The following is a 13,833-nucleotide window of genomic DNA, read 5'->3' as shown; positions in this document are numbered from 1 at the left end:
AAAATAGACACCGTGGGCTCTTAGTGGGCCCAGGAAAAAGGTTATGGGGAGACAGAGACATGGAAAGCCCAGGGGAGAAGGAGAAGAGAGGGGAAAATAGAAGAAGTGGAGAAACTGATAGAAGATAGGAAATTCTAAAAGCCAACAGACAAGGGGGAGCAGAGCACCCTAGAAAATCTGGCCTGGGGGTAATAGCCAGACAGACAGACAGACAGGGACTCCCGGGCCCTTAGGCTCCCTCCCATCCACCCGACAGCCCAGCCAGGCTGCTCCTTGCTCACCCTCAGAGGCCCGCTGGGTCCTGGGCCCAAGGACTCCAAGGCTCCAACCAGGCAGGCTCAGTGTGTGCTCAAGTGTCGTGTCCTGCCCAAACAAGCCTGTGTCAGCCTGGGCTGGCCTCACAGACTGCCTGGGCCCTTTTCCCAGGTGTGTCTGCGGCTAGGTTCCCTTGGAGATATTGGAGCCCAAGAGTCTCTCTGTGCCTGTGATTTGTCTCTGAGTATTTATAAATCGCTTCTCTGAGTGTGTATATTTCTGAGTTTACCTGTGAATCTGTCTGGGAGAATGAGTGTGTGTGTGTTTGTGTATGTGCATCCAGCTCTGGTCTCCCCAGCTTCCTGCTCTCTGCCTCCCCCACCCCCTGAAGCCCGGGCCAACATACACACTTCCTGAAAACACTGACTGAGAGAGGAAAGTCACCCAGAATCCCCTGGGGCAGACACTTCCTCCCCGCCCCCTTGCCCCCACCCCCAAGCTAAGATGGGACAACCAGCAGTGTCTGCTGGTCTTGTGAGGTCTTACAGGATGGACGCCCAGGAAGCCCTGGCCTTGGCTGGCCCCTGCAGTAGCCTCTCCCACTTCCTACGCTCATGAGAAAGCCCAGAGAGGCTGAGAAAGAAGTTCTTCAAAGGGAACAGGTTCTGCCCCAGCAACAAGTGATCAGTCTTCAGGAAGACCAGGGATTGGCTGGGTGAAGGCAGTTAGAGCAAAGGAGGGAGACCTTGCAGTATGACTCCAGCTAACAGCTGCCCGTTCCAGGCAAATATTTCCTTTTTCAGAGGTATCTCCGGGCATCCAAATACCAAAGGGGAAACTGAGGCTCAGAGCAAGCTGGGAGGGGCTCTCTGGAGTGACCCTCATGTCCTTGATCAGAAATGACTCCGTAGAGACCAGCAGAGTAGAGGAGAGGCACCAAGGGGAAGGAGGAGGTGAGGAAAAGGGGAAATACTGGGGAATGATATTTACCAAGTTATGTTGTTATATCATGTGCATGAACGAAATAACAAATCCCACTATTAAATATAACTATAGTGCACCAGTAAAAAATATGGAAAAAATTTAAATGTCTTTGATAGGGAAAAAAAAGAAAGAAAGAAAGTAGTGACTTCTCTGTGACTCTCAGGGAAGCTCAGAGTTCACATCTATAAAAAGGAGCTGATGGGCTGGGGCTGTAGCTCAGTGGTAGAGCGCTTGCCTAGCATGCGTGAAGCACTGGGTTCGATCCTCAGCACCACATAAAAATAAATAAATTAAATAAAAGTATTTTAAAAAAAGGAGCTTGGAGACGAGGAGGCAAGGTTGAATCCCTGCTTCCCCTGTGCTTGGCTGGGTGAATATGGACAAGTGTCTTAGCATCTCTAGATGCTAGAGGAAGGAGGGTAAGCAGGATGAGTCCTCTTAGGTGTCCAAGGATTTGGGACATTTGGGGGTCCAGGTATGACTGGAGCACAAGTTCAGCAAGTTCTCCACCAGAGGTTTAAATAATGGTAAAGAATGCAGACTCTGGGGGTGAAATGGGTCCACTGAGGCCAGGCAGAATGGTGAGCCTGGCTCTGAGAGTCCTCAGCCTTACCAGGCCAAGAAGGAAAGACAACTCTTGCTTGCTTGCTGATTTGCCTACATGTTGGTCTCTGGCTGAGGATCTTACCCCAGCCTATTCCACCCAGTAGCCTCCTCTGTGCTGTCTCCCTTCCCAAGGCATCTGAGGTGACACAGGTTGGGGAAAAGGGATTTGGGGTGGTGAGCCCAGGACCGTTTAACTCTGTGTCCTTTATTGAAATTTTTTTTAGTTGCAGTTGGGCACAATACTTTTATTTATGTTTATGTGGTGCTGAGGATCGAACCCAGCAGCTCACATCTCTACCACTGAACCACAATCCCAGCCCCTCAGTGTCTTCACAATAGAGTTAGTTGAAGGACAAAAATTACTCCTGCATACAGAAGAATGGCCAATAGAGGGCACAATTGCACCAGGAAATTCCCATCTAGGCTGTGAGCCAGGCTGCTAGGAGATTCTAGTTCCCAGTTATGTGAACCTAGGAGAGGCACAAACCTTTTTTGTGGTTCCACCATCCAAACTTCATACCACCACAGACCTGGTTTGATCTTCAAGGCCCCATGACTTAATGCTCCTCTCTGGGTTGGGAGAACCTCCCTGACCTTCCTCCCAGAATAATACATTTGACATGGATCCAAACAGTGCCTCCCATCCCCTGTTCTGAGCCATAATGTCCCTGCTTAAAACCAGGAAACAAATCCCTCAGAAGGCTTGCTGCAGGGATCAGTGAAATCATGTACACAAAATGCCCCACACAACATCCAGCAATAACAAGGACCAGTAGACTACATATCCCTTCCTCTTCTAAGAAATCTTCCTAGTTTAGCCTGACTTGAACCAAGCACTCCAACAAATCCCCATTCCCCTCCAAACACAAACCTAAGCCTCTTGGGGAGGCTCCCTCCTGGCGGGGCACCCAAGCAAATGGTAGGAAAGAAGGTGTATGTGAAGGAGACAGTATAGAATGTCCACAGAAGGGCTGGGGATGTGGCTCAAGCGGTAGCGCGCTCGCCTGGCATGCGTGCGGCCCGGGTTCGATCCTCAGCACCACACACAGAACAAAGATGTTGTATCCGCCGATGACTAAAAAATAAATATTTAAAAAATTCTCTCTCACTCTCTCACTCTCTCTTTAAAAAAAAAAAAAAAAAAAAAAAAGAATGTCCACAGAAGCAGGAGGAACCCAAGAAAAGGGGGATCAGGAGTAAACAGTTCTGAAGAGGAAGGAGGGTAAGCAGGATGAGTCCTCTTAGGTATCCAAAGATTTGGGACATTTGGGGGGTCCAGGTATGACAGGAGCACAAGCACAGTTCCCACCCTACCCTAGGATCCCAGGCTTTCCATTTTCTCCACACATTACCTCCTTGTGACAGAACATGCCCCGAGTCCCCACAGTATCTCATACTATCCAGGTCCGTTGCTGAATTCAGACTTTCTCCTGAATTTACTTCTACTTCTGGATCCCAAATCTGTCCCTAGGAGCACCCAGCCACCTGAGACAGAAAACTAGAAGTTGCTCCCCCTGCCTTCGCTGCTCACATCCAGGCAGCCACAAGTCCTGGCCCTTCAAGATTCATCTTCACTTTCTAACAGGTGCATCAGCAGAGCCTGATGCACCTGGGACCTCACCTGGTCTTGTGACCACTCACTTGCCTCCCAGCCTCCCTCCAGCTCCCTAATAAGCAGCCAGAACCATGCTCCAGGCCCTCAAATTTCATCCTATCATTTTGCTGAAAACCTGTCTGGCATCCCGGCTGGGCCTTCACAGCACTATCCCCAAGCCTCACCCACCAACCCAGCCACACTATCATTGGGGGAACCTGGAGCACTTTCCTCCTCTGAGCTTTGCACAGGCTGTTCCCTCCAACTGAAGTGCCTTTCTACCCCAGTATGAAGGCCATGAACTCCACACCTACGGTCCAGAATCCTCTGCCTATGTTCCACCCACATGAATGGCACCCACTCACCTCACCAGCAGGCGGGGGGCTCCTGTGCGAGGAGGCACTGGAGGAATGCTCAGCTCCACCAAATGTCGCTTGGCAGGCAATGGGGGCAGCACAGGGTCTGGGGCAGCTGCGGATGGGGTGGCAAAGCAGGCAGGCGGAAGGCAGCTCTTGCGGGGTGGGATGGGTGGGGCAGCAGGTGGCATCTCATCCTGCCCAGCTGTGGGCAGTGACTCAGGTGGAGTGGTGGACACGGGCGGTGAACGGAAGACGTGGCGCTTCATGGGCACAGGTCGCGGTGTAGGGCGGGGTGCAGGAGCTGGAGGTGCATGGGCACGGAGGAGGCCAGCCAAGATGCGGCGGCGGTGTCCTGGGAGTAGCATGCCCATGTCCATCAGGCGGGCATCGCTGAGGCCTTGGCACTCAGTGGCCCACACCAGTCCGTGCTGCTCAAAGAGCCCAGTATACTGCTCCAGGTGCAGCGCCCGCAGCCACTCAGCCACTGACAAGGCAGCGTCCCCGCCCTCCGCCATGGTTCCTGCCAGCAGAGGCCCAGCCAGGAGGGTTCGAACCAGACCTGGAATAGACAAGCACGGGTCAGAGACATGGTGGCCCAGAGCAGTTCCCCTAATCAGCATCCCTCGGTGTTCCTTCGTGGCCAATGTCACTCTTTTTCTTTTTTTTTTTTTTTTAAGTTTAAAAAAAAATAATATATATATATATATATATATATATATATATATATATATATATATTTAGTTATAGTTGGACACAATACCTTTATTTTATTTATTTATTTTTATGTGGTACTGAGGATCAAACTCAGGGCCTCACACATGCTAGGCAAGTGCTCTACCACTGAGCCACAACCCCAGCCCCCAATGCCACTTTCTCTTTAAAAAAAAAAAAAAAATTTGTTTTAGTTGTAGTTGGACATAATACCTTTATTTTATTTTATTTTTTATGTGGTGCTGAGGATGGAACCCAGCACCCTGCAGGTCCTAGGTGAGCACTCTACAGCTGAGCCACATCCCCAACCCCCCCACACCATGCTACTCTTTTTTTTTTGTGTGTGTGTGTACACATTTAGTTTTATTGTAACAAAGCAACTTGTACACTTTTAACGTTTAAAACTAAGGATCATCTTTCCTTTCCAGTGAAAACAAAAAAGAAAATTTAAAAATAAACAAACAAAATTACAATAGAGAATGTCAATTCCAAATAAAATCCTACAGGTTCTGCTGATTCTCCCATTGAGTGGCAGGGCTCAAGTCATCATTAGGAGAGAATTTTATTTTAAAAGTGTCATCTTAAACTGCAAGGATGTCCGTTAAACATCATAATTAAACATGCCAAAGGAGAAGCCATGTTGTCAAAATGCCCACTTAACCCACCCAAACATCTCAAACCCACCCTTTGCTGACCTTCTATAATCCCATTTTTTAAAGTTTTTTTTCTTTTTTTAAACAAGAAAAAGTAGACAGATACATGTTGGTAAATGCTAACTGTCCATATTCACATAGAGACACAGTGTAATCTCGGAGCCCAATATACAGAGAAAGGAGGAAAAAAGCTAGAATTCTATGCACTACTACACAGGGGCCTAGCACCCTCCAGCTTCCAGCAGAGTGAAGGGAGCAGAAGGTTTTTCTTTTTTCCCACAGAGCATGGTGGTGTTGATTCCATACAGTTTTTTGTTTTTTGTTTTGAGACAGGAAGGGATAAAAATGAATTTAGAACAGAAGGGTGTAGAGATTCTTTTCCCATTGTACTCTGCTCAAGGTATTTCCCCCCAAAATAAGTTGAGAAGCATGGTTTGAGAAAAGAGACCTCAAGAACAGGGCGACTGAGCACAAGGGGGTGGGGGGGAGGGGGGAAAAAAGACTGCAACTTGCTCCCAGGGACTGAATTTAAAAAAAAAAAAAAAAAGAAAGAAAGAAAGAAAGAAAGAAAGAAAACAAAAAACAAAAGAAAGAAAAAGGTTGGATCCATCAGTGTTCAATTAGTCGTCTTCTCCTTCATCCTCCTCTCCTTCCTCTCCTTCATCATCATCTTCATCTTCTTCACCTTCATCCTCATCCCCTTCTTCATCAATATCTTCCAATCCTTCTTCTTCTTCTTCATCATCATCATCCTCTTCTCCTTCCCCTTCTTCATCATCCATATCAGGAACCAAATAGTACTGCAATGGATTTGGCCAAATATCATCTTTGATGACCTCTCCTAACTCATCTGCACCTGCATCAGAATGGTCAGTAAACCAGGTAAAGAAGCTCTCTGGTTCTTCATGCTGCCTCTTCCTGCTGGCTTTATTCTGTGTTTGACTTGAACGTTTCGTCAAATCCTTTCCAGATTTCCATTTGATTTCAGTGGACTTTGAAGATGGATCACCACTCTCATTCAGATGAAATTCTTTGGAGAGAACTTTATTTTCGAAGTAAGGATTTTCATCAAAATAAAAATCTATTCTGTAACCTGATTTGATATCTTCAAATTCTGTCACTTCAACTCTGGTCAAATAATGCAGCGCCTCTTCATCTTCCTCCCCAAGCAGTGCGGACACTTGTGGGTGGTTGACAAATGTTGTTATCCAAAAATTTGGGATTTTGGCGATCAATTCTGACCTCTTCTGAAAAAATGGTTGGCGGAGTTTGTTATATTTCTGTTCTACTTTCAATATCTCCTCACTGGCTTGTTCATTAAGTCTGTCTATTTCATTTTGTACTTCATCAATATGTTCAATTGCTTCTTGTTGTTCTTTTTCTCCCTTCGGCAAACCCAGAGAGGCCGATGAATTCGCCTTCTCAGGGGCGGCAGGCAGTTTGGGTTTTTTTGTTTGAGACTGGAGCGAAGATTGGCATTTGGGGGCCATTCTGTGAGGGAAGTCAAGGAGCAGACCCACAGGTCTCACAGCTCACCAGGGAGAAGTGCAGAGACCCAATGCTACTCTTAATCCTCAAAAGACAAGATCCCAAAGGCCAATTCCAAATATTAGAATTCCCAAAGATCAAAATCCCTAAAGTCTAAAATCCCCAGAATTACAATCCCAAAATATTAAAACTGTAAATGTTGAGATTTTAAAAGCCAAAATTCCAAAACCCCCTCATGCCATGGGTTCAAGTTCAATCCTTAAACAAGGCCAAGTACTGGCAGTTCCCAAACATGTAGGCTTTTCCCTCTACCTAAGTCACCCCCCATCACCCTGCCCCTGGGGCCTCCTAGCACTCTGACCACATCTTCTTCTCTAGGAAGTCCTCCATCACCTCCAAAGTTGGCATCACACCCATGCCCATATGCAGCCTGGGCCACTCCTCAAGACTGACCAATGGCATGTCTGATGCTGTGTAGGGTACCCTCTCCCCAATGCCCTCAGCAAGAGCCAGGCCAGGAACCAAGTCCCTCTAAGGCAAATCCCCAGTTGAGGGCCAAGCCCAGGGACTTAGCCAACATGTGTAGAATTGAAAGGCACCACTGATGGTCCCTCTGCATGCCCAGTGTGGGGACAGAGCCTCACCTCCCTCCACCTCATCTCCAGTGCCCACAGAGGAAGTGGAATGCTCCAGAAGACAAGTCAACCAAATCACACAGCCTCTGGGTTCCTGACCCCCTAAGTCCCCTTTTCCTGCCAAGGAAGGGGAAGGACATTCATTCATTTGTTCATTAAATACAGCCTTGCAGGGAGCAGTGGCACACACCTATAATCCCAGCAGCTTGTGAGGCTGAGTCAGGAGGACCGCAAGTTCAAAGCCAGCCTCAGCAAGAGTGAGGTGCTTAGCAACTCACTGAGACCTTGTCTCTAAATAGAAAACAGGGCTGGAGATGTGGCTCAGTGGTTGAGAGCCCCTCAGTTCAATCCCTGGTACCAAAAAAAAAAAAAAAAAAAAGAAGCCTCACACTCGTCAATGGGGACTTGGGTTCCACATCCCTGCACTCAAGAGCTCCTGGCTTGTTGGGAGTACAGAGATGATTAACAGATCAAAAGTCATCCAATCATCCCCAGACACTAAAGAGGCACACCATGAAACTTGACATTCACCTCTTAAACAAAACCTGACTAAAATAGCAACAGACAAACTCCTTAAATAAAACTCAACACTTTACTTCATGGAAAAGCAACAGAAGAGACCCATTACAGTTTTGGATGAGACCAGAGTATCCACTTCATTATTAGTATTATTATTATTGCTCTAAATGTTCTAGACAACAAAAATAAACAAAGGTATAAAAATTAGGAAGGAAAAAAACTATCATTAATTGAGAATAATATAAACTTTTGAAAGCCCAAGCAGTTCAACTAATAAAATATTATAAATAAGAATTTAGTTAGCTAGAGTTGTGGCTCAATGGCAGAGCACTTGCCTAGCACGTGTGAGGCCCTGGGTTCAATCCTCAGCACCACGTAAAAATAAATAAATAAAATAAAGATATTGTGTCCAACTACAGCTAAAAAAAATTTTAAAAAATAAAAGAATTTAGTTAGATAGGTGAGTTCAAAATCAATATTTCTAAGCAATAACCAGTAGAATTTAGGATAAAATTAGATAGAATTTAGGATAAAAGAACCCATTTACAGTAGGATCACAAAACATAAAACACCAAGAATAAACTTCATAATAAATATACATAGTCTGGGGGATAGCTCAGTGATAGGGCACTTGCCTACCACATGCCAGGCCCTGGGTTCAATCCTAGTACTGGGGGGGAAAAAAATCTCACTGGGCACAGTGGTGCATACCTGTAATCCCAACAACTCAGGAGGCTGAGACAAGAGGATTGCAAGCTCAAGGCCAATCTGGACAATTTGGCAAGACTCTGTTCTTAAAATAAAAATCAAAAGGAGCTGAGGATGCAGCTCAATGATAGAGCATCACTGGGTTGAATCCCAGTACAAAAGGAAGGAAGAAAGGACAAATAGACTAACACAGTAGGGAAAGAAAGGAGAAATAAACAAGGTCTACATGAAGAAAAAAATGTAGTGTTCTTGGGAGACCAAAAAAAAGGGTGGGGGGAAGACTAAGACAAATGAGAAGACACAATAAGTTCTGGACAGAAACATCACAAAGGCATTAAGTCTCTTTAATTTATAAATACACACAATTCTACTCAGTGTGTACACAGAAATCCCTTTTAAACTAGACAAAAATGGATTTGAAAATTCATGTGGAAAAATAAAAAAGCAGGAAGAGCCAGGAAAGCTTTGGAAGCAGGTAGAAATCTGCCCCATCACATATTAAAACATACCACAGAGTCACAATAATTAAAACAGTATATGCTAGCAGCTTGGGAACAACTGATTAATTAAACAGAACAAAAGCTCAAGAGGAGATGGAAGAACTGGTACACAATGAAAGGAGAATCTCAAACTAGTGGGGGAAAGGGGTTATTTAGTTGTTGGGACAGCTGCAGAGAAATCTAGAAAAAAACTAAGGTGTTCCCCTCTGTGAAGCCCTGTTCTGTTTTTGTTTGCCTCACACCTTACAACTAGATAAGTCACAACTGGATCAAAGATCTCAATATAAAAAAATAAAACCATGGAAGGATTGAAAAATCACCTTAGAGCAGGGCAAGGTGGTGCACCCCTGTAATCCCAGCAGCTCCAGAGGCTGAGGCAGGAGGATCATGAGTTCAAGGCCAGCCTCAGCAATTTAGTGAGACCCTGTCTTAAAATAAAAAATAAAAAGAGCTGGGGATGTGGCTCAGAGGTTAAGTCCCCCTGGGTTCAATCTCTGGTACCAAAGGGGCGTAAAAAACCCCTTAGGTAAAAATCTTTTGGAAAAGATATAAGCCCAGAAGGTATGCAGAGAAGCCTGGAACATTCACCTACTGTCACAGGCCATATAGTGATGTTCCCATCAGTGATGGATCATATAGATGACAAGAGGCCCAGAAGATTATAATGGAGCTGAGAAATTCCTATCACTTCACGGCATCGTAGCCAAACTATATTCCTCTGGGGTCTGTGGTGATGTCGGTTTAAACAGGCCTCCTGCGTTGCCTGTCATATAAAAGTACAGCCCACACATACTTGACAATGATAATAAATGACTATGGTATTGGTTTATGTGTTTACTATTCTCTATTTTTTATTCTTATTTTAGAGTATACTCCTACTTATAAAAGAAGTGTATTATAAAACAGAACGCCAGCTCACCTGGCAGCAGGCTCATACATCTTGTGTTTATTGCAAATTTCCTGATGGCATCGAGGCTGCATGGAATGACTGAACCAGCCCTTCTAGGTCTGAGTTACTATACTCAATGATGTTCACACAATGACAAAATTGCCAATGATGCATTTTTTAGAAATGTATCCCCACTGTTGAGCATTGTGTGACACTGTAGAAAAAAATAAATATGCCAACATGGTGGAGACACCATATGCAAAGCAAGAGGTAAATGAGGACCTAGAGGACATCTCACATCCTACTCATTTCAAACAAAAATCTAGTAGAAAAACAGGCAAAGAATATTGACATCAGGAGGAAGAGAGAAGGCTGGGAGGATAGGGAGATGGGCCCCTGGGTAGCAACTTCCTGGGCAGCACAGCACCAACAGCACCTGCAGATATTTCCTAAGAAACTTACAAAAAGGCTATTTTTAAACTAGGACCTGTGTCACTGGGGTCCATGCCTCTCCAAAGAAGGAAGAATCCAGCTGGGTGCCGTGGCACACACCTGTAATCCCAGCAGCTTAGGAGGCTGAGACAGAAGGATTGCAAGTTCAAAGCCAGCCTCAGCAATGGCAAGATGCTAAACAACTCAGTGAGACCCTGCCTCTAAATAAAATAAAAAATAGGGCTGGGGATGTGGCTCAGTGGTCGAGTGCCCCTGAGTTCAATTCCTGGTATCCAAAAAAAAAAAAAAAAAGTAGGAAAAATTCCTGCTTGATATTTTGATTGGACTAAAGGCTGCATGAACACCATGAGGTATTCATGGTATTCATGAGGTATTCATGGTATTCATGAGGTATTCATGGTATTCAAGCAGCATTGGGCAGGGGGCTGACTTCCTTAAACCTATATAAAGCCCTAGACAAAAGCCACTCTTGAGCATCCCTCTCTTAGGATCCCTCCCTCTTCAGCAGTTCTGCTTTCTATTACTCTAATAAATCCTGATGCTTTACTCTCACCCTTTGTTGTGCATGGATTTTACTCTTCAAATTCATGAGATAAAAAACCCAAACCCATGCTCTGTGTTACAAAATGACAGAGACAAGCACAGAAAGGAAAATGTAAATGGCCTTTAAACATATGACAAGAAACTTAACAAAATACAAGCATCAAATATAGTACAACGCTACTTTCCACCTATGAGAATATCAAAGAAAAAATGTTTAAAAATGCACATCCCTGGTAATGGGGTGGGGCCACTCCTGCCTGGCTGGTGGCTGTGCCTCTAGGGAAGGCCATGCCACAGTAACTACAAGATCCTGAGCTGGAAAGCCACTGTCCTTTGGCCCAGATACCCTGGGTCAAAGTACAGACACTTATTGTACAGGTTTACAGGAACACATCTGCAATGACGGAGGTAGATAGTTGTTGGCTACAGCACTGTGTATAATAACAAAAGACTGGAAATAACCAAAATGTCCAACAATTGTAGAATGGTTAACTAGATTATGGGGCAGTCTTCTGAGAGGCCCTAAAAAGGAGGAAACTCCTTACACATGGGCACAGAATGACCTCCAAGATATGCTGCTAAGTAAAGAAAGAAAAGTGCAGGACAGTTTCAAAACATTCTGTTTTTTGTGTGAAATAAACAAAAGGAGAGAGTGGTTCAGCATGCATGCACCGCAAAATGTATGAAGAGCCTCTGCAGAGGCCCAGGGGGTCCATCAACACTGGTTACCACTCTCCTCAGAGGAGGAAAACAGGGCTGAGAGGACAGGAGGGAACGGAGGCAGATGAGAGCTCATGGGTCTGACGCTTACACAATCCAGATGCCCTTTGGGGTAAAAAGAACACAAGAATATCTCACTTTTGCAAATTCACAAAAACACAGGACCCATGTGTCCACATTGTTCAGGCCCCCTCTTTGGATCCTAGAAGGACCCCTGAATGTCAAATTCCACCTTTCCTGGAAATCTGCCTCTGACAGGAAGAATACTTTTCACTTTACTTAGTCTATCACCTAAATTTTGAACTCTCTGAATTTTAAAAATAAGAATAAGAATATAATGGATACTTGGGAGAGTCAAAGGAAGTTATAAACACAAACATTCCATGTTCTTGGATACAGTGGCTCCTAAAATTATAAAGACATCAGTTTTCCCGGGGTTAAGCTATAACTTGAATATAATTTCCCAGCTGAAATTACCAAATGGAATTGGTTTAGACCAACAGGTTCTAAAGTTCATATAAATTAATATTAAAGATTTATTGTTAAGTGGAAAAGTAAGGTGCAGGACAGAGTTATATAACAACTGAGTTTAAAAAAGAAATATATACATGTGTACACACACACACACACACAAATATATAATAGAATACTCTGGATAGATACACAAGAAACTGGCTTTGGGGAGAGAACTGACAGTTGGGAAGTCAGGAGACACTACACCCTTCTATATTTTTAAAATTTTGTACCATTTAAAAACTAAACAAGCAAAGTTTTAAAAAGATAATGTGATAATCATCAATAAAGCCTGGGAATGAAAAAGAAACCAAAACTCACCAGGCAAGGAGGGAAATCAAGTCAGCTTATGCTTCCCAGTCTAGCCTGCTGGAGCCTGCCCTGTTCCTCCTCTCAGAACCCTGGAGGAGGCTCTTAGCAAGCACTCAGGGCCTCACCTTCTGCCTGCAATACTGGTTCTCAAAATGGAAAGTCCCAGCCTCCCCAGCTCAGGGTTTGGGCTTAGCCTGAGAACTCAGCCCAGCTCCATCCTCCCAGTTCCTCACTCACCGGCTGGCCTGCCAAGGACGCCTGGTCCTCCCAGAAGCCACAGCTACTCCAAAGGGCTCCTCATGGTGGCCTGATGTGGAAGCTGCAAGGACAGAGATGGGGGAGAAAATCCATGAGGCGAGGCCACTTGGAGCAGCCAGAATGCCAAGGAGGAGGAAGAGAAGAGACAAGGGGGAGAGTGATGAGGAAAAGCAAAGAAAGGGGAAGAAAGCAGAAGTGGGAAAGAGGTGGAGGAAGAAGAAGAAAAGGAAAAGAGAAGGGTCCAGGGAAGCTGGAAGCCAAGCAATGGAGGCTGGACCAGAAGAAGGCCTCCAGGGACGAGGAAGGCAGCCAGACAGACCTCCTGGAAGTGGGGACTGCACAGGTGTGAAGGGGAGTCAGCACTTCCACTCTCCACGCACCTAGGACCAGTGGCTGGGTTGCATGTGGGGGCTATCTGGCAAAGAGACTGCCCCCCCAGGAGGTCACCAAGAAGGGACAGATGCAGCTCCTTGGCTAAGGGAGTCTCTCCCAACCTGTGGCCTCTCGGGAGAGGTGGAGCCCAGGATGCAGGGCCCTCTCCACTAAGTCTGAGGACCACAATATGTGCTGAGGGCAGAGGGGGGCAACTGAGGCAGGCCCTGAGACCCCAGGGCCATGCTCATAAACTTGGGGGGGAGGTGAGGAAAATGGGCCCAAAAAGGGGGTTTTCAGGGGAGGAGAAAGAACAGGACAATCCTCTCAGCAGGCCTACTGTCCTACTGTCCAGGCAGCACAGGCTCTGTGGGGCTGGAGAGAGTGGGGCGCAGTGGAATGGACAGGTCTCCCTCCCCTGGCCTGGAGTCAAGTCAGGTCTCCTGCCATAAGAGCAGGGTTAGCCGAAAAACTCCTGTGTTCTGCAAAATGGCTTTGGCAGGCATTCCTGACCATTTTACAGTTTACTAATAGGTATTTATCTTATGTAGACCCTACAATTATCATTGCTTAGGAAATGGTAAAAACAGGTATGTGCTTCTAAGTAGGTTCTTTAAAAACAAATTTTAATAACCGGTACTTTAGATGAAACTGTTGGCAAAAATGGCAGTGCTACTCAAAAGACAAAAAGAGAAGACAAAAACTACTTATTATGCCAGATACCTAAGCACTTTACATCAACTCAACATCACTACAATCTG

The 13,833-nt window shown here is 45.4% G+C and overlaps 2 protein-coding genes across 6 annotated transcripts in view; both read right to left on the bottom strand.

The window, feature by feature from the left end:
- Positions 1-13,833, bottom strand: part of ARAP1 (ArfGAP with RhoGAP domain, ankyrin repeat and PH domain 1) — a 65,805-nt gene that overhangs the window by 35,357 nt on the left and 16,615 nt on the right. For all 5 annotated transcript variants that reach the window (XM_081282324.1, XM_081282326.1, XM_081282327.1 and 2 more), the window contains exons 2-3: positions 12,680-12,761; positions 3,805-4,357 (exon numbers count right to left, since the gene is read on the bottom strand). In XM_081282324.1, the coding sequence (XP_081138450.1) occupies positions 3,805-4,313 (509 nt within the window). In that variant the 5' untranslated portion in view covers positions 4,314-4,357; positions 12,680-12,761. The remainder of the gene's footprint in view (positions 1-3,804; positions 4,358-12,679; positions 12,762-13,833) is intronic.
- Positions 5,459-6,667, bottom strand: LOC308642940 (protein SET-like). Its single transcript, XM_081282368.1, has one exon. The coding sequence runs from the start codon at positions 6,650-6,652 to the stop codon at positions 5,783-5,785; it is 870 nt and encodes a 289-aa protein (XP_081138494.1). The 5' UTR covers positions 6,653-6,667; the 3' UTR covers positions 5,459-5,782.

This window comes from Spermophilus citellus (assembly GCF_964194105.1).
Source record: "Spermophilus citellus genome assembly, chromosome: 2".
NCBI classification, from domain to species: domain Eukaryota; kingdom Metazoa; phylum Chordata; class Mammalia; order Rodentia; family Sciuridae; genus Spermophilus; species Spermophilus citellus.
Note: the sequence above shows the minus strand (reverse complement) of the source record. Positions and strands in the feature narration are given on the sequence as shown.

Coding starts and splice junctions, on each gene's coding strand:
- LOC308642940 (XM_081282368.1), bottom strand. CDS start 6,652: ATGGCCCCCAAATGCCAATCTTCGCTCCAGTCTCAAACAAAAAAACCC.